The sequence below is a fragment of the Xenopus tropicalis genome, chromosome 10 (assembly GCF_000004195.4).
Source record: "Xenopus tropicalis strain Nigerian chromosome 10, UCB_Xtro_10.0, whole genome shotgun sequence".
NCBI classification, from domain to species: domain Eukaryota; kingdom Metazoa; phylum Chordata; class Amphibia; order Anura; family Pipidae; genus Xenopus; species Xenopus tropicalis.
The window spans coordinates 31662970-31683581 of NC_030686.2; the positions used below are offsets into that span (position 1 = coordinate 31662970).

Sequence of the window (20612 nt, forward strand, 5' to 3'; positions counted from 1 at the left end):
AAAAATCGCCAAATACCGATCATTACGAAAAAAACGCAATCGGACGCATTCGGCCCGTTCGTGGGTAAGTAAATGTGCCCCTAGGAGTGAAAGGGCAGACAGGGTTATTTAGTTGGGCAGCTTCTGGCCCCTCCGAGGAAATTAGTGAGGTTATTACCTTGTGGTATTGCTGGCCGTAGTTCAGGTACAATCAGTGGCTAGCTCAGGTCACAGCATATTCCCAAAGAGGGGAGATTATTGGGAGTAAGAGAAGTTCCTGGTTTGGATATAGGGGAGAGATACATGAGTTTGCATATAATACTACTGAATACTGTTTGGAATAAATAAAGAAGTTTTGTTTGGTTTATCAGCAATGTCAAGTCTCTTGGTCATTCCTCCCCGGGTGGATCTCCAGTTACCTGGTAAGCACTCACTAAGGGGCAGTTGCAGGGAGTTGCCATTCATGAGGCCTACATAATCGTGCAGAGCTCAAATAACACACACGCTTAAATACTTCTAGCCAACACTCACGGGTGTGCTACACATAAATATAAGGTATATTCAGTTTTTATATTCCCAAAGTAAATTATCTTTTCTCTGATGTATGTACATCACCAAAATAAAAAATGATTGCGCTGGTCCTGCTCTATAATTCCAGCACCACCAGCAAGTCCCAGCCTGGAGATACAGTATATTACCAATACATACAGGTCAGCAGAATCCCATGCAAAGTCATGTCAGTCAGATTTAGAAATGTGTCTTTAACAATTCCTCTAATACAGTGCTGTCTAACTGGTGGCCCAAGGTGCCCCCTTGTGTGGCCCCCCATCTGGCTGCTGTGACTGGTTACCTTGGTGTAAGCTTTAAATAGTATCAGTACTAAGATTAACCGGCCCCCTGCATTGTTTACACCTGAGATTTAAAGGAGAAAAAAGGTAAAAACTAAGTAAGCTTTATCAGAAAGGTCTATGTAAATACAGCCATAAGCACTCACAGAAACACAGCACTGACTTCTCTGTCAAAAGATTTCTTGTGTCTGTAATTCATGGGCCAGAGACACACAGCTTTCTGTTCTCTGCTCTCTCCTGCTCCCCCCACCCTCAAGAATGCTAAGAACTCACCCCCCCTTAGGAATGTGGATCTGAGCCAATCAGCAGGAAGCTGACTCATAGTCTAACTAACTAAGCATGTTCACTTGGTCTGGGTCGGAGCAGGAGTGAGGCATTATGGGAACTTTCTTTACACAGCTCAGCGTTTTTTCTTCCTGTTTGGCTTCTGATCATCTGAACAGGTGAAATATGGGGAGACTTAAGGGCACTATTGAGACAACTGAAGGTATGCCTGCAGCTTGAGATTAACTATTTATTAGCCTTTCCTTCTCCTTTAAGCTGTAAGCCCCTGTATTGTTCACACCTGCCAGACCCTGCATTATTAACACTTGTAAGACTTCAAACTCTAAGGAAACTCTAAGGACACTCTAGGTTCCAGCATTGTTCACCTATTCATACCTCAAACAAATTGAAGGAGCAGTGCCAGCTTTGTGTTAGTGTATGTAATACAGTACAAACTAGTGATGTGCAGGTCGATATTTCCTCGACCCATACCAGACCCTAACCCGCCCGCTCCCAACCCAAACCCTAGAAAACACAAAAAAGTCCATACACTCACGGTTCCTCTTTGTAAACTCAGTCCATTATCCAATGGTGCAAATCCTCCAGATGCACCTGACAGGTGCCTATATCAATGAGCCCAAAAGGAGAAAAGGAAATTGCTGGTGTAAAAAAACACCTCCGACCTGTTTGTGGAGTTGCAAATACAGACCAATTGTTTCTAGGGCTTCACACCCTCTTCATCAGTGGGAAAAGTACAGTACACACAATTCAATAGTGATGCCAAGGTTTATATTTGTTTTCCCAGACTAAACAAGCAGTGGATAGCCAAACTAATTTTTGCTATCAAAAATCTGCTATCATTGCTCAACATTATTCTCGTTTTTGCCTTTAATTAAGAACGGAAGTGCACTAGACTCTATTAATAATTACATAATCGAATTAAATTTATAATGACTTTATAATCCAAATTTGTACTACAGCCCATGATGTTATTAGCTTAAAATGAACATAAAACTAAAGACAATAATTGATATTGGTTGCTTGTCTAAAACTGTATATTCTGTAAATTACAATTTGCGTATTTGATCATTTAATCAAATAATTGTAGCTAGGATACAATAATACCATATTTGTATTGTTTGAATAGTTTTATTCAATGTGTTTATTTAGTAGAAACATAGCATCAACTTGAAAAAATAAATAATAAGGTGCAATTTTGAATAATATAGAATATTATTATAATGTTTAATAACTTGCTTGGAAAAAAACATATAAATGTAATACTTTAAAGGAGAAGGAAAGTCATTTTGGCATTTTACTGCCAATAGATTTGCCACATTAGTGCCACCTAGAACAATATATTTATTCTGCAGAAAGCATTGCCATTACCCACTTAATGCTAAGTGGGAGATAAGGTGCTTGAAAGTGGAAGCTCTGAGGCAATTTTTAGGTATTTCATTAAAACTGCCAATTTTGGGAAGGCATTGCGACTCCGTAGTAACACATATGGTTTTGGGGGGTCACCGTATTTTTTTGTGTTTTTGTCCCACAAAAACTACCATAAATGTGTTGAATTTTACTAACTGAAGTGAGCTCCGGGGGAATCGGTATGTACTAACTTCATTTTGGGGTCTCTAAATGCCAGATACATCGGTGATCCTATGCACAATGGGCATCGAAGTGTTCCGTGGTCCCTTGGCTTTCATATTTAGGATGGGTTTTTTTTTGGTACTTAATGTTATGTGGGAGATAAGGTGCTTGAAATTAAAAGCTTTGAGTTGATTTTCAAGTATTTCATGAAAACCTCCAAATTTGGGAAATAATTGTGACTGTTTGGAGTAGAAAGACATAGGAAACTATTTTGATTCCCCTGAATGTGTACTTTCCAAAAATATATGGTTTTGGGGGGGAGTTCAATGTATTTTTTTTCCACACAAAAATTAAGTAAATGTGTCGAATTATCAGTAGCTTAATTGATCTCCAGGGCAATTTGTATGCACTAACTTCATTTTTGGGTCTCTAAATGCCAGATACTTTGGTAATTCTATGCACAATGGGCATCAAACTGTTTAGTGGACCCTTGGCTTTCATAGTTAGGATATTTTATCTTGGTACCTAATGATATGTGGGGAATAAGGTGCTTGAAAATGGAAGCTTTGAGGCGATTTTTTAGCATTTTTGTAAATTTTTATAGAAACTGCTAAGTTCAGAAAAGCATTGCTGTTTGGCACTTAGGAGTAGAAAGACATGGTTACCCTTTTCAAATTCCACAGAATGTGTGCTTTTAAAAAATATATGGTTCCACGATGTTTGGCTTTGGAACAACGTTCCCTCTAATTTTTTATAGGCTGTGTGCGCAAAAAATATCATCCGTGCGCATTTTAAAGCAAGATTAAATTTTTGTGCGCTACAGAATGTTTGTTGGAGTTCAGTTATGGGCATTTTTGCGCAGGTCTTTCAGTTTGTCTAAATCAAGTTACAAAAATTTAATTTTTGTGCGCGCTATTTTAATTTGTGGAAAGTCGTGTGCGCGCGCACACGCGCACAGCTTAGAGGGAACAGTGCTTTGGAATCTAAAGTATGCCGTATTCTGCTGTAGTGCTTTGAAAATTTGGTGATTTACTTCTGGGATCTATAGTCAGAAATCTCCATAAAACTTACCCTTATCTGGTATTGGCACATTTGACAGACATAAGGCTTTCTCAATCAAATGAATTGTTGTTTTTCTGGTATAAATCCCTATATCGTGAAAAATGGCAATTTTTCTTTTTTTTGGTATTTAGAGCTCTAAATCTTGTTGCAGAAGTTAAAATACACAAAAACCCAGGCAAATTTGGAAAGCTCAGGTTTTCCTGAAAAAAAATATAATTTTCCTACCTAAACTCGCAGAAAATGTTCAAATAACGTTGTGTACTGAGCGTAACTAAAATGGGAAAGTCTGTTGGCACTCAAAGGGTTAAAACAGGTCTCCCAAAGACCAGAACCCACCCTGTCTGTTACACCTGTACATTTTAGGTTGCCTATACCTTTTGAATACAGAGTTCTTGCACCCACAGTCCAGTGGAAGACTATTGGTGGGGGCACCATGACCCCTCGCCGGGGAGAATACAGGTTGCTGAATCTATGGGGCAGATTTATCAAAACACGAGTTCGAATCCCAAATGGGAAAAATTCGGATTGGAAACGAAAACTTCTGAAGATCGCAAATATCACGAAAATGCTTCCGAAAAAATCGTATAGGCAATCCGAAAGTCACGAAATTTTCGTACCAAACGATTGTAAACAGCGCCAAAACCGATCCGATATTTTTGCGCTAAAAATACCAAAAAGTCACGCAAGCATCGAAAAAGTCGCACAAGGTACGAAAAAGTTGCGGAAAAAACAATTGGACCGATCGAACGCCTTGGACTTAAGTATGAGGGGCGCGAAACCCAGCGCAATTTTAGCACTTGGGCCATAGGACTATTATTATTAGTATTAAGACTGCTTTGTAACATTCTGACTATATTATGACTGAAGAACATAAGTCATTGTTTATATCTCAAAACCTTTTATCTCTACAGATATAGGTTGGTTCCAACACGGTAACACCCTTTTAAAGCTGTGTATTCTCTCACTCCCCGGCAATCTTCACTATCATCACATTCGGCTATTTCCGCCCCCTGCTCGGCAATTCCCGCCTACATCGGCTCTGGGCTTGTCAAGCTCCATCGATCAGCTGTTTCTTCTGCACCGAGGTTTTCTTTCTACCTGTCCCTCTTGTTCCAGTTCGGGAGATGCAGGCCATCAAATGCGTGGTAGTGGGAGACGGGTGAGTCGGTGAGAGCTGTGAGCTGAGGCGCAGCCGGTATGGAAGTGTATGGGTGATAGGGCAGATGCGGAGTAATTGTGTTGCATAGTGTGTGTGTAACTGTGCACTTACCTGCCTAAGGAACACATGGGCTATAGCTGCGGGCTACATGAGCAAACAACACAGGCTGTCCATATACTGCATTATCTTTTATTCCGTATACAATGCAGAAGCTATAGTATGGCTGCTTCATCGATACAGAACATCCATGGATATGCACAGCTAATGAGCCCTACGGTGTCCATGTTAGGACATTTTTGTTCAAAATGACAGCATGATCTGTTCATTTCTCAGTCTAAAATCTCCTTGTTACTAAATGTATTTTATTATGCCTGCCCCAATTAAGCTTTGAGTAATCCCCTATGTATAAGTGATTATTCCAGGCTGCAGCATGCTTTCTGTGTCTTACTCCTTCCCCCACCTCTCTCCTTACTGCTTCTTGCTCTCTCTGGCCACCTCCCTTCATCCTGCTTCCTGATATCTCTGTGCTGCAGCATTCTACCTGCTCCCTACATCTAAACAGTTATAGGATGCAACATGCAGCTCCCTTATTCTCCCTATTCCGCAGCATTCTGCCTGCTCCCTGATTACTCTGGCCTATAATATCCTCCCCCTTCAACATCATCCCCAAAGCCCCTTCTAAACATTAGATTGTAAGCTCTTTTGGGCAGGGCCCTTTTACCTCTTGTATTGGGTATTGCCTGTTTTCTTGTATGTTAAATTAATGCAAAACGTTATTGTACAACCCTGCAGAATGTATTTAACTAATCAAAATGTAAAGGGCAATGAAAGTAGGAAAATAAATGTAGCTTTATTGGCCATTATGTATGTGTATGCTTACCAGCAATCTGCCTCTCAGCATGCTCCCATTCAAAAAGTAATGGAAACATATTTGTAGAGATTTCTTACTTTCCGAAAATTCCAATATAAAGCTGGCCATACACGTGGCGATCTAACAATGATGGTCACACGAAACATCGTCAGATCCGCCACACACAGGCAGGGATGAAACGGCAGATAAGGAGGTAGAAACAATAGGATTTCTACCTCCTTCTGCCGATTCAGCCCTGACGGCAGATTTTGGTCAGGCGCCTTCTATGGCGCCCGATCAAAATTTTCTAACCTGGCCGATCGGCGAGTCGTCCGATATCAGCAGCTTCCTGCGATATCGGTCGACTCGCCGACATGCCATACACGCACAGAATATCGTACGAAACGAGGTTTCGTACGATAGTATCGGTGCGTGTATGGCCAGCTTAATATAAGTCCTAAGGAATGCAAATTTATGAGTCCCAGTGGCCAGCGTTTGCAGTGTAAACTACTAGTCTTTTTCTGAACGGTGATAATATGCAAGTTCTCAGGGCAGACATTTGTTGTGCAGTTTTAGGGAATTACCTAACTAATTACCTGGAGGGCCACATTCTGCTTATACAGGTATGTGATTCCTTATCCAGAAACACGATATCCAAATAACTCAAATAACTTTTAAAATTGATTTCCTTTTTCTCTGTAAAAATAAAAAAGTGCTTTGTATTTGATCCCAACTAAGATATAATTAATCCTTACTGAATGCAAAATAATCCTATTGGGTTTAATTCATGTTTTATTGATTTCTTAGTAGACTTAAGGTATGAAGATCCAAATTACCGAAAGACCACTTATCCAGAATACCTTTGGTCCCGAGCATTCTGGATAACAGGTCCTATACCTGTACAAGCTTTTTTTTTAGAGGTCCTGGAAATCTAAGGTGACTTCTGCTTATATGCTACAACAAAAGGTGCACCAGTGGAGTAAGTACCATACATCAGGCAGTCGCAGGGCTTTCTGTATAATAGTTCCCCCCCTGCTTCTTCAAACTTTGCCACATACTTTATTGTCTGCTGCGGGTGGCAGGGTGTGGTGCGGCAGGGGAGGCATTTAAGGGCCCTGCAAGTACACAAATTTCATTTAATCATGTGACACATTCATTCACTAAGCACCATTTATATAGATAAAGTAATACCACACAAGTGCATTTATATGCAGCCAATCCCCTCCTCTCTGTTTGTGCTGTGAGAGGCACAGTGTTGACCTGATATACAGATAAATGGAGTGATGATTTTTGGCGTGGAAACGTGAAGTATGCATTTTCTTGCTGAAATTTGCTCCATGTGTCTGTGCATAGGCCTACATAGTGCCTGTCAGTCCAAATACAGTAAAGAACAGATCAGCCTTGTGGGGCCCTAGTCTATATGTTATGGGTTATTCATGACTCTTGGATATTATAAATGGTTTATGAGAGTGCTTCCTCAATAATATTTTTTCTTCCTGCTGTAAAGAGCTCAAGCATGCTGTTTTGTCAGCAACACATAGCATATTGCTGACTCATGCTGGAATCAGCCAGACAGACCTGGTGATATCAGTCAACATGAATGTGTTGGTTGCAGCTAGATGAAAATGTTATGTTAAGAAAGCCTAAGAAATTGTTAAATTCACAGCTGTGGTCTTGCCCAGACTGGCTGTATTCTAACAAATGGCGGTGATAAGGGGATGATGAGGGGTGGCTGTAAGAGGGCAATAGACAGTAACTATTTATTGAGCTGGTGGGCCTCTGTTTACTTGCAGTGCCAGGGTTTATTTGGAACCCCAGTTCGGACCTGGCTGTGTTTCTTGTTTAAGTTATAAACAGGCTGTTTTGACATCAGAACACAATTTCAACCATACTGACTAACCATCTGGGCGTGTTTGACAATGTTTCAGAGCTTTCAGATGATAACCCTGCATTCCTTGTGGATTCAGGTTTATTGGTCCTCATAGAAAATTTCCAAAAGAAGTGAAGCCACAGCTGCAGGAACAATACAAAGGTGGCTATACACCTTAAATGGGTGCTTAAAGGAGAAGGAAAGGTTAAGTCACTTGGGGGTGCCAAAATGTTAGGCACCCCCAAGTGACTTAGATCGCTTACCTTGTACCCTGGCTTACCTTGTAGCCCAGGGTACCTGTAGGAAGCGCTTCCTCTTTCTTCTCCCGGCAAAATAAATTGGCCGGCGCATGCGAATAGGAAGTAGGAAGCACTCGCTGCTACCCCGGGCTGGTGCTGTTTTCTCCATACAGGGGCACCAGCCCGGGGTAAAAGGTAAGGAATCTAAGTCACTTGGGGGTGCCTAACATTTTGGCACCCCCAAGTGACTTAGCCTTTCCTTCTCCTTTAACTAACTAGACACAAATAGGAGGGTATGTGATGCAAATTACAGAGGCATTGCCTCATACAGTAGGTTCCCAGACTGAGATTTTAAAGAGAATTCCCCTTCCACCAATTGCTTCCTTTATCCATGCTTAGATATCTCTGTCAATCTAGCATTTTGCTTTTATGCCCCACCCACTCAGCTGCCACATTTCCTACCACATAATCCACTTTGCCAGACATGTGACTAATGCTAGAGACAGCCTCTTTAGCAATTACGTGGAATTTCCTGTTCCAGTGGGTAACAAAGAGTTAATCCCACCACCATATGGAAAGCACAGAAACTTAAAGGAATACTGTCATGGGAAAACTTTTTTTTTTTTAAATGCATCAGTAATACATTGTAATACATTTTTCAAAAACACAGATTTTTTTATATTTAATTTTGAAATTTAACAGGGGCTAGACATATTCTTCATTTCCCAGGGTGCCACAGCCATGTGACCTCTGCTGTGATAAACTTCAGTCACACTTTACTGCAGCAGCCGATCAGCAGAACAATGGGAAGGGAGCAAGATAGCAGCTCCCGGTAGATATTAGAATAGCACATAGTAGGAAATCCAAGTCCGGCTTGGGACTCCTCCAGTTACATGGGAGTAGGAGAAACAATAGGTTAGCTGAAAGCAGTTCTAATGTGTAGCGCTGGCTCCTTCTGAAAGCTCAGACTCAGGCACAATGCACTGAGATGGCGCCTACACACCAATATCACAACTAAAAATACATTTGTTGGTTCAAGAATGAAATGTGAAAAACTATGCATTCAGCATGGATCGCCATAAAATGCAGCGTAACCAGTTAAACCACAGAACCTTCAGCTCTAAAGGTAAAATCCTTTTTGGGTTACCTGTCAAGGGTGGCGAAATGAAAGACTAGAATGTAAACAAGAGAGAACCTCAAATAGCATGCTAGGATGCTGAAAAGAATAAATGGAATGAATTGCTATTATATGGAAGAAAAGAAACACCTTGCCTTGCTAAAACTGTTGTTTTTTTCTCAAAGCAATTTTGCAATGTTTTTTTTTCTTTAGCTCCACCCACTGGTCATTTTGGCTTACTGTCAGGAAACAATTGAGGATAAGGAAAGAATTGTTCTGCTTTGAAAAAACGGTTACAGTAGTCATCTGATGTATTGAGATACGATACATAGAGGTTCCCCTAAGGCAGGGATCCCCAACCTTTCTTACTCGTGAGCCACATTCAAATGTAAAAAGACTTGGGGAGCAACACAAGCACCATAAACGTTCATGGAGGAGCCAAATAAGGGCTGTGATAGGCTATTAGGCAGCCTCTATGCTTTCTATCAGCTTACAGGGGGCTTTATTTGGAAGTAAATCTTTATTCAACCAAACTTGCCCCCAAGTCAGGAATTCAAAAATAACTCCCTGGTTTGGGGGCACTGAGAGCAACACCCAAGGGGTTGGTGAGCAACATGTTGCCCCTGAGCCACTGGTTGGGGATCACTGCCCAAAGGGGACAGAACCGTCACCTAAATAAGCCCTTTTTTAGCCACCATTTATTTACCAGCACCATTGTAATAGATTAACATTGAGTGCAAACCAGTGCTTTTTAATTATTATTTTAATGAATTGATAGGCCCTGTTTGATGTTTAGGGAATCACAGGCTAGCCATACTTAAGGCATATCTAAAAATATGCCTTAAGTTAAGAAAAATATATGTATGTTTGCACTGAATCCAACTCAGTGATAAAACAATTCTACTTTTTCTTAAAATGGTATATCACTAGGGGCCAAAAGGTTAGACCCCCCCCTCCCCTGCCCCAGGGAGTATAATCGCTTACCTAATAACCAGTGCTCGTTTGCAAAATAATGCACCACTCACAGTATTTCACTTTGTTGTGGTCTGCACTCTGTTACGGTTAAGAACTTTGGATAAATAAGCACTCTTGATAATAGATCCTGTACCTGTTTTACAAAATTATTTTATACACATAGTTACATAGGGTTGAAAAAAGACCATTGTCCATCAAGTTCAACCCATCCGAGTAAACCCAGCACACAACCTATACTAACCAATCTATACACTCACATACATAAACTATATATACAACCAGTAATACTAACTGTAGATATTAGTATCACAATAGCCTTGGATATTCTGCTTGTTCAAAAACTCATGCTCTTATGGATAATCACACATCATGCTTATGGGAGCAGCACCACAAAGTGCTTGACTGAGTGCTAAAATCTAAAAACCCAAGTCTCTTTGTTTGGCTACGGTTCTACGTTTTGGAGTTCTGTTTGGGTATATTTGTGAGAAATAGATCCTCAGTTTTGTTGCTAAGCCCAGTAAGGACTAATTAATGCATTAGACCAGGGCTGTCCAACTGGCGGCCCGCGGGCCGCATGCGGCCCTCGACCCCCTCTGTGTGGCCCCCCACCTGTCTGGCTGCTTTGATGGTTTACTCTTGTGTAAGCTTTAAATAGTATCAGTACTGAGTTAAACTGGCCCCCTGCATGGTTCTCACCTCAGATTCAGGCTGTAATCCCCCTGTATTGTTTAAAAATGTAATCCCCTGTGTTGTTCACACCTTTTAATCTCTGCATTGTTCACACCTCAGGCTCAGGCTACAATCACCCACATTGTTCACCTCTTCACACCTCAGACATTGTATGTACTGCCTGGCCTATGCTGCCTGTGTATAGGCAGCATAGGGTAGGCAGAGTATGGCACATAGGAAGCATAGGGCAGGGAGGGTATGGCACACACAGGCAGCATAGGGCAGGAAGAGGATGGCACACACAGGCAGCATAGGGCAGGAAGAGTATGGCACACACAGGCAGCATAGGACAGGCATAGTATGGTAGATAGGCAGTATAGGGCAGGGAGGGTATGTAACACACAGACAGCATAGGACAGGCAAAGTATGGCACACACAGGCAGCAAAGGACAGGCAGAGTGCTGCCTGTGTGTGCCTTACTCTGCCTGCCCTATGCTGCCTGTGTGTGCCATACTCTGCCTGCCCTATGCTGCCTGTGTGTGCCATACTCTGCCTGCCCTATGCTGCCTGTGTGTGCCATACACTGCCTGCCCTATGCTGCCTGTGTGTGCCATACTCTGCCTGCCCTATGCTGCCTGTGTGTGCCATACTCTGCCTGCCCTACCCTGCCTGTGTGTGCCATACTCTGCCTGCCCTATGCTGCCTGTGTGTACCATACTCTGCCTGCCCTATGTTGCCTGTGTGTGCCATACTCTGCCTGCCCTATGCTGCCTGTGGGAGGTGAACCTGGCAGGGGTTTGTTCTGGGAGTTTGTTAGCAGTTGGAAATAGCCATTAAATGGTCCCTAAGGTGTGTAATTATATGCTGGGGGTTGCTGTGCTATCCACAGGGGAGGAGGCATATGGATTTACGGGTATTTCTTAATATGATGTAATATAATTCTTTAACATATGAATAATGGTTGATATCCCTGCAGCAACCATTGTGATAAAATTGGTGTGGTTTGAAGTAGGTGTGTTTTAAAATGGGGGAGTGGCCAAAACTGGCTTCCATTAGCGGCCCTCCACCATGTATGCGAGAGAAATTCCGTCCCTCAGCACTGCAGAAGTTGGACAGCACTGCATTAGACTATTACATAATTTAGATGGTAACTTTGGTTTCGTATTCTTTAATAAGTAGCCACTTTTATTTATTATGGAATTTTGGCATCAGTACACCTGCACAGAGAACATCATACCCAGACTACTGATTTATTAGTATGAAATGTATATATTTCCTGGCTGATATATTGCATAACCTAATGTTCTGCTTTATCTTCCCTCAGGGCTGTTGGAAAAACATGCCTCCTAATTAGTTATACAACCAACGCTTTCCCTGGAGAATATATCCCAACTGTGTGAGTACAAGATTTAAGCACAATGAACTTTGTTCAGACTTTTGGACATATGGGTAGAGAAATCAGAATAAAAGGCTGTGTGTATAAATCATTAACAAAGCAAGTTAAACATGACCGTTAAGAGAGTTCAGCATTTGCAAAATTCTTGCCATGTTAAAGTGGATCTCCTCTTGCAGTGGTTTTGAAAAAAAGACCAAACATATACAGTGGTGTGAAAAACTATTTGCCCCCTTCCTGATTTCTTATTCTTTTGCATGTTTGTCACACTTAAATGTTTCTGCTCATCAAAAACCGTTAACTATTAGTCAAAGATAACATAATTGAACACAAAATGCAGTTTTTAAATGAAGGTTTACGTTATTAAGGGAGAAAAAAAACTCCAAATCTACATGGCCCTGTGTGAAAAAGTGATTGCCCCCCTTGTTAAAAAATAACTTAACTGTGGTTTATCACACCTGAGTTCAATTTCTGTAGTCACCCCCAGGCCTGATTACTGCCACACCTGTTTCAATCAAGAAATCACTTAAATAGGAGCTACCTGACACAGAGAAGTAGACCAAAAGCACCTCAAAAGCTAGACATCATGCCAAGATCCAAAGAAATTCAGGAACAAATGAGAACAAAAGTAATTGAGATCTATCAGTCTGGTAAAGGTTATAAAGCCATTTCTAAAGCTTTGGGACTCCAGCGAACCACAGTGAGAGCCATTATCCACAAATGGCAAAAACATGGAACAGTGGGGAACCTTCCCAGGAGTGGCCGGCCGACCAAAATTACCCCAAGAGCGCAGAGACAACTCATCCGAGAGGCCACAAAAGACCCCAGGACAACATCTAAAGAACTGCAGGCCTCACTTGCCTCAATTAAGGTCAGTGTTCACGACTCCACCATAAGAAAGAGACTGGGCAAAAACGGCCTGCATGGCAGATTTCCAAGGCGCAAACCACTTTTTTAAAAAGAACATTATGGCTCGTCTCAATTTTGCTAAAAAAACATCTCAATGATTGCCAAGACTTTTGGGAAAATACCTTGTGGACCGACGAGACAAAAGTTGAACTTTTTGGAAGGTGCGTGTCCCGTTACATATGGCGTAAAAGTAACACAGCATTTCAGAAAAAGAACATCATACCAACAGTAAAATATGGTGGTGGTAGTGTGATGGTCTGGAGTTGTTTTGCTGCTTCAGGACCTGGAAGGCTTGCTGGATAGATGGAACCATGAATTCTACTGTCTACCAAAAAATCCTGAAGGAGAATGTCCGGCCATCTGTTCGTCAACTCAAGCTGAAGCGATCTTGGGTGCTGCAGCATGACAATGACCCAAAACACACCAGCAAATCCACCTCTGAATGGCTGAAGAAAAACAAAATGAAGACTTTGGAGTGGCCTAGTCAAAGTCCTGACCTGAATCCTATTGAGATGTTGTGGCATGACCTTAAAAAGGCGGTTCATGCTAGAAAACTCTCCAATAAAGCTGAATTACAACAATTCTGCAAAGATGAGTGGGCCAAAATTCCTCCAGAGCGCTGTAAAAGACTCGTTGCAAGTAATCGCAAACGCTTGATTGCAGTTATTGCTGCTAAGGGTGGCCCAACCAGTTATTAGGTTCAGGGGGCAATTACTTTTTCACACAGGGCCATGTAGGTTTGGATTTTTTTCTCCCTAAATAATAAAAACCCTCATTTAAAAACTGCATTTTGTGTTTACTTGTGTTATCTTTGACTAATAGTTAAATGTGTTTGATGATCAGAAACATTTTGTGTGACAAACATGCAAAAGAATAAGAAATCAGGAAGGGGGCAAATAGTTTTTCACACCACTGTATATATAGCTAGCCAGTTTAGGAAAAGCTTTGTGGCTTGGTATTTTGGAGTAGAAAGACTTGTGTACCCATTTTGGATTCGGGGGAATGCATACTTTCCAAAAATATATTACTTTTTGGGGGTTTGAATTTGAATTTACTTTTTTTTGCTTTACCCCACATAAAATTCCATAGATGTGTTGATTTTGCAGAATTAGAATAATTTAATATACAGCGGTTATGTAAAGCAGGCCCCTGGTGGATAGGGACAAGGAAAAAGTACTCATTGTCCAGAATACTAACAGTTTACATATAACATACCTGTCAGTGTCTATATGAAGGTGAGTATTGGCATATTGGCTGGAGATGATTGCTGATAGGACACAATACTGTTTTATTCTGCATATCACAGTGGGGTAAACAGTGTTTCTGTCTCATTTAACAGGTTTGACAATTATTCTGCCAATGTAATGGTTGACGGGAAACCAGTAAATTTGGGACTCTGGGACACAGCCGGCCAGGAGGATTATGACAGACTACGACCCCTTTCCTACCCCCAAACGGTGTGTGAGGGAGTGTTAAGAGGGTCATTTTTTTACTCTGGGTTGCATATGGGCATCTCTCTCACTTTAGTTATCATGATTGTTCTCTGGTAAGTTTCAAATTGTCTTCATAAGGTCACAGGCCTTGATAGCCACCACCTTATGCCATAACTCTCTTTGCCTCCTCAGGACGTGTTTCTGATCTGCTTCTCTCTCGTCAGTCCTGCATCATTTGAGAATGTCAGAGCAAAGGTATAATTGTCATTTTCACTTTTTTGTAAAAATACTGTTTTTGGAAATGCGTGTAAATTGCAGTTATAGATTCTGCAAATTATATAGCAAGGGAAATATATAATTGACTGTCTTCAGCAGATAATATGTATGGTTAAAGAATAATATATGTGTATGTGTGATGCCAGGAGTGTGTCTGTGAGTAGGAGGGAGTATGTGTGTGAAAGAGACTATGGCTTGTGTCTGAAAATATATGTGGTCCCAGTGGGCTATGTTGCAGTCATAAAAGGCAACAAATGTGAGGGGACTACCATTTCAAAATTACTGACCAGTGATGTGTGAATAAGCAAGACAGTCCTGTATCTGTTACACAAGCTGTTAACTTGGTATGTAACTGTATATATGTAATGTATGACTGCATATATGTGTGACTGATATTATGTGTGTGTGTGTGCGTCTGTGTATATATAAAGTTAACTGGAAGAAGCGCTCCTTAGGGGAAGAGACCCGGGGTGCAAGTAATTTACTAATAGAAAAAGTACAAATACAGTTGTCAATGTGAAATACCTAAAAAAAACTTCAGTTAAAGTGATCAAATCATTTGTAATCCAATGTTTCGGTCATTCAGATGACCTTCCTTGGAGACAGGTCACCTGTTTAGTGAGCAAAACAATAGACTACACATGATTAGATCACTTTAATAAATTATAGCTCCTTAGTAAGTCCTGATATATATATATATATATATATAAAATTATATCCTGACTATATCCCTGCAGTGCTTAGTGATGTCATCAGTTATAATTGGTGACTCACTAAAACATGTTTATTATAAAATATAAATAATATACCCCCTGTTGTAAAACCGAGGAGTTTCATGACCTGCATAAAAGCACTCGGCCTTTCCCTTCAATGTGTGCAAGAGACATACATTAATGCAGGGACTGACTTCCCCCCCCGAGGCAAATTGGAAAGTCTTCAGATGGGGTTTTTTTCCCCCAAAGAGTTTTTTACAGAAGCATGTCTTTTTGTCTTTTTTTCAACCTCAGCTACTGTGTTGCTATGTAATTTCTTGCTGTACATTAGTACTATGTATTTAAATGTGTAATATGTTGTATGTAAATTCTACACACTGACACTATTTATCTACAGTGGTACCCAGAAGTGCGGCATCATTGTCCTAACACACCCATCATTTTGGTGGGTACGAAACTGGATCTACGAGATGACAAGGACACAATTGAGAGGCTGAGGGACAAGAGACTGTCACCAATCACATACCCACAAGGTTTGGCAATGGCCCGGGAAATAGGTGAGTTGAATAGTATAGGGCACTTATGTTAGCTTTAAATAGATATTTAAACCACTGCTTGGTTGCAAAGGAAAACTGGACCCAAATTGGAAAACTGCTAGAAAGACTAAATAATTCAAAAAACACAAAAAATAAAGCCCAATTGCAACCTTTTTTACCTGTGAGCAACATTAAAATATAAAAAATGTCGGGGAGTAACGCAAACATAAAAAAAGTTCCTGGAGTTGCCTAATAAGGTCTGGCAAACCACAGGAGGCTCTTTTTTGCAGCACACATTTTTTTTTTGCCATGTCTAAAGGTGGCCATACAACGCTAAGATCCGCTCGTTTGGCCACCTATAGGTGGGTGATATGGGCTAATTAAGTCATTTGGCTCCAGGGAATGACAGGTATAGGCGTCATCGGTTCAGGGACCGCATCAAACGAGCCAATACAGTCCCTGATCCGACTAATTTTTAAACCTGCCCTATCGAGATCTGCCTAATTTCTGGCCAGATGTCGGTCGGGCAGAACCGTCGTTAGTGCCCATACACGGGCCAGTAAGCTGCCAAATCGGTGTAAGGGACCGATATCGGCAGCTAGATTCGGCCTGTGTATGGCCATCTTAATGGGCAGCTGCTTTGATGCCACTGGGAGCAACATCCAAGGGGTTGGGGAGCAACATGTTTCTTGCGAGCCACTGGTTGGGGATCACTAGTCTACACCATTTAAAGGTAACAACCCCTTTTAGGATAGTTCTCTGGGGTTATGTAATGAAAGACACTATATCAACCAATCAGAAGGTAGCATTTAATGGTTAACTGTTTAAAAGCAATCATCTTATTGGTTCTAGGGATTAATGCATCTGAGTAAACTTACAGGGCCTCATTTATTAATACTGAGCAAATTTACACTTGGGTAGTATCAGTGATTTTTTAGCCTGTTGGAAGATATACAAATAATGTGATTACAATGAAGCAGTGATCCCCAACCAGTGGCTCAGGGGCAACATGTTGCTCCCCAACCCCTTGGATGTTGCTCTCAGGGCCACCAAACCAGGGAGTTATTTTTGAATTCCTGACTTGGGGGCAAGTTTTGGTTGAATAAAAACAAGATTTACTACCAAATAAAGCCCCCTGTAAGCTGATAGTGTGCATGGAGGCCCCTAATAGCCAATCTTAGCCCTTATTTGGCTCCTCCATGAACTTTTATGGTGCTTGTGTTGCTCTCCAAGTCTTTTTACATTTCACTGTGGCTCACAAGTAAGAAAAGTTGGCGACCCCTGCAATCAAGCAATGTGATTGGTTACCGTGGGTTGCTGCCCAGGTGCAAATTTGCCCAGAGCTGGTAAATGAGCCCCAATAGTGCTTTTTATTACATATGGATGCTGTAGTCCTAGAACTGCAACTATGCTTTTATGTTTTTAAACTAGCCTTAAAGTTAAATGTGACTGATTGGCTAATAAAATAGGGACGAAAATATGTCTGCATGAGAGGGCTTATTTTCTTGTAGTGGTTATTATCTTTTTTTTAGGATAATTTGGTCAATGTTTTATTGGATCCTATGGAAGATGCAGTGTTTTATCTCCAAACCCTGCCGAAAAAAGGCCAAATCCAGCCCAAATACCTAACTGAATCCTGGATTTGTTGTATATCTAATGTATACTTACTATTTATACAAGATTGATGTTAATTATTTTCTTTTTATGGAAAGGGTATATTTCATGAACAAAAGTTTGTCCTGTTCCTTGTTGAATATTTCCATGTAAGTAACATCACAAATATAATTTGGTTGTCATTCTGTTTGCAAAGGTTCTGTCAAATACTTAGAATGTTCTGCACTGACCCAGCGTGGCCTGAAGACAGTCTTTGATGAAGCTATACGTGCTGTGTTGTGCCCCCCACCTGTTAAGAGGGCTGGGAAGAAATGTACTGTTTTCTGATTTCTGCTAACGTTCAGACTGGACCAAACTCCTGCCACTTTTTTTCCAAAGAAGTGAATCCCTGCCAGTTTGGATCATGGGACCGGAGACTTCCAGATGTTTTCTGTGGCTTAGTGTTTTGTGAATGTACTGAGCATGGGGTGGGAGGGGAGGGTGGTACAGTGAGATGTTCTGGCCTGCACTGATAAGTTCACTTCTACAGGGAGGAGCATTGTCAACATTGGGCACCCACTCAGCCAGGTGATCTGGTACAACTAAGCCCTAGGTGGAAACATCAATGGTATCCTTAGCAAGGATGTACGTGGATCGTCTGAAATTGACATGGACGTTACGGTGTAAGGAAGCGGAACATAGTCTGCATGGGCCCGGGTGCATTAAATAATCACTGCCCTGCTAATATTTCTGTTGCATGGGGAAAGAGGGAAACTGTCCAACTTTCTTGTTCTGTGTTCAGGTTACAAGAATTCTGTAGTAAAAGTTTTGAATATGTAATAACTTATGACAGTATGCACATGTAATTAAGTGCTGGTAGGGATGTTTTCCTAGCTTGGAATCTAACGACTTTGGCACACAAGGTGTTTTGATCACAGCATTGTGGAACCAATGGCAGCATTACCAGAATGAGGATTGTAAGAGAACATTTACATCTTTGTACTTTGCCAATATATACTCCTAAAACCACCATACGCTACATAGTACGTGGCCAATCGTCCTGCAGTCTGAACAAATGGATACTGTACGAGGTAAGGCCACCTTTCTGTTGTTCTGCTCATTTGGGCCGACAGACAAAACGATTGGAACAGCAGGATATAAAGAGTTGCTGGTGCAGATACACTGACAGATATAGTGCACTGGCAGATTACGTATTCAAACATGACTGACAGTCAGCCCGATCAATATTGGTAGTATATAGCTATCAGCCTGGATTATTGGGCCACAATACACATACTGAAAGTTGTACAAAAGAGTTGTACTAGTAGATGTATGCCCATACAGTGGACAGTGGCTGCTAACAGTTTCAGGTGCTTTGGTCATTGCACTCTTCCTTAACTGCAGTGATCAAAACCTCTTTCATCATTGCCCTAAAGGTCCTCTAGTAGACAACATAGGCAACAGCCTGCCAAATATTTAAAGGGGAAGCTTACCTAAAAAAATACTTGTAAAGTATGGAAGACCTTATTGGTTTAAATAACTTTTCAAAGGTTCTTTTTGTGTATATGTGAGTATTATAAATATTTACCTTTGTTCAACAACTTCAAACTGCTAAATGATAAATAGAGCACTGACAGTTCCAATTAGAAAGTGTTTGAAACTAGAATGTTTTATGTTTTTTATTTGTAATTGCTCTAGTTACCTTTGCAAACCTGTATCCAACTGTTGCTCAAGCATGTCCTTTAGATGACTATCTGTGTGCTCTCTAATTAAACATCAGTCTGCAGAAGGAGAAAACAGAAGAAAATTATTTAATATGCACAAAGATTTGGCATGACTTATACATTGCCTTGCATATGTAAGCACACACACCCTCTGGCTTTTCCACCACTGAGAATTTTGCCATTTGATCTACACAACATACTTAACACAAGTCACTACTTGTTAGAACAACCTTTGGCTGCAAATACAGTGTTTTGGGGTAAGTATCAGGGCTGGAGCTAGGGGTAGGCAGCTGCCTAGGTTGAAAGAGTGGGGTAGCAATTCGGAGGGAGCGAGTAAGTATGTAGGTTGGGGAGTGAACATCTGACAGGGCTTGTGGAAGTGGTGGTGGGGAGCGAGAGCAATGGGGGAAAGGGGATAGTGAGCAGGCGGTGCTGGGCCAAGTAATATGTCCATTTGTCCCAGCTCTAGTGATGAGTGAAATTTTCTCCATTTTTGCTGCAAGAAAATGTATGCAAAAAAAAACTTTTGACTTCAATTCAGTCTTGACAATTTTTCTGTGGCCCTTGCAAATTTGTAGACAAAGCAAAGGGACAGATTCTCTCATCACTGCCCGGCTCTGGTAAGTACATACCAGTTTAAAACACAGTCCAGGCTGTCACTTGGCCTTTTCTCTACCCATAATGAAACTGCCATTGTGAACATGGGTCAAATTTCAGCAGTAAAACGCTCATATTAGGGCCAAAAAATTGCATTGTTGAAATGTTTTGGCAGCATTTTGCCATTCTTTTGGCCCATTTGTTCAGTCAGCTTTTCTTTATATTTTTCATGTAAGTCTGATGAATCTGGTATGTCTGACATTTTGAATAGTAGCACTTAAGAAAAGGAATTTAACTCGACTATACATTTAATTTTTTGTTATTGAGCCACTTCAGAGTTACTTTGGCCTTTGAAAGAACTTTAACCCAACACTATTATTTTTTTTTTTTGTTTAGCAGATTGAACAGTGTTTTTCCCTGTATTTTGCACATCTCCCAACTGTCCTAATTTTGGCGGGACAGTACCTCTTTTAACAGCTCAGCCTGCAGACCCCCAATCTTACTGAAAAGTCCCTCATTTCCCTTTGATCTCCTGCACTGAACACTAAAAAAATACAAACTTAATTAAAAAGTAGCTTTTGGCAGAGAGCCCAGAAATCTTAACAAGCTTCACCTGCACTGAGATACATTGTTTCTCAGACTTAATTAAATAAGTGGCTTTTGGCATAGAGCCCAGAAAGTTAACAAGCTACACCTGCACTGAGATACAATTGTAACTAATAAGCTAAACAGGTCTCTTGGTGGAACTAAGACTTGCAGTTTAAAGGACAATTTCACCTGCATTAGCAAAACACTTAAAACGACCCCAAAACTCCC

General features: G+C 41.0%; 1 protein-coding gene across 1 annotated transcript; it reads left to right on the forward strand.

Moving 5' to 3' along the window:
* Window positions 1-4784: 4784 nt before the first annotated feature.
* rac3 (Rac family small GTPase 3) lies at window positions 4785-18315 on the forward strand. Its single transcript, NM_001100242.1, has 6 exons — window positions 4785-4902; window positions 11947-12018; window positions 14264-14381; window positions 14550-14612; window positions 15744-15903; window positions 17693-18315. The coding sequence occupies exons 1-6, from the start codon at window positions 4868-4870 to the stop codon at window positions 17821-17823; spliced, it is 579 nt and encodes a 192-aa protein (NP_001093712.1). The 5' UTR covers window positions 4785-4867; the 3' UTR covers window positions 17824-18315.
* Window positions 18316-20612: the final 2297 nt, after the last annotated feature.

What these genes read in the sequence shown, in the direction of transcription:
- rac3 (NM_001100242.1), top strand. Translation starts at nt 4,868, where the DNA reads ATGCAGGCCATCAAATGCGTGGTAGTGGGAGACGG. An exon ending in GGAGAATATATCCCAACTGT is followed by an intron (nt 12,019 to 14,263) that starts GTGAGTACAAGA and finishes CTCATTTAACAG; the next exon opens with GTTTGACAATTATTCTGCCA. An exon ending in CCCTTTCCTACCCCCAAACG is followed by an intron (nt 14,382 to 14,549) that starts GTGTGTGAGGGA and finishes TTGCCTCCTCAG; the next exon opens with GACGTGTTTCTGATCTGCTT.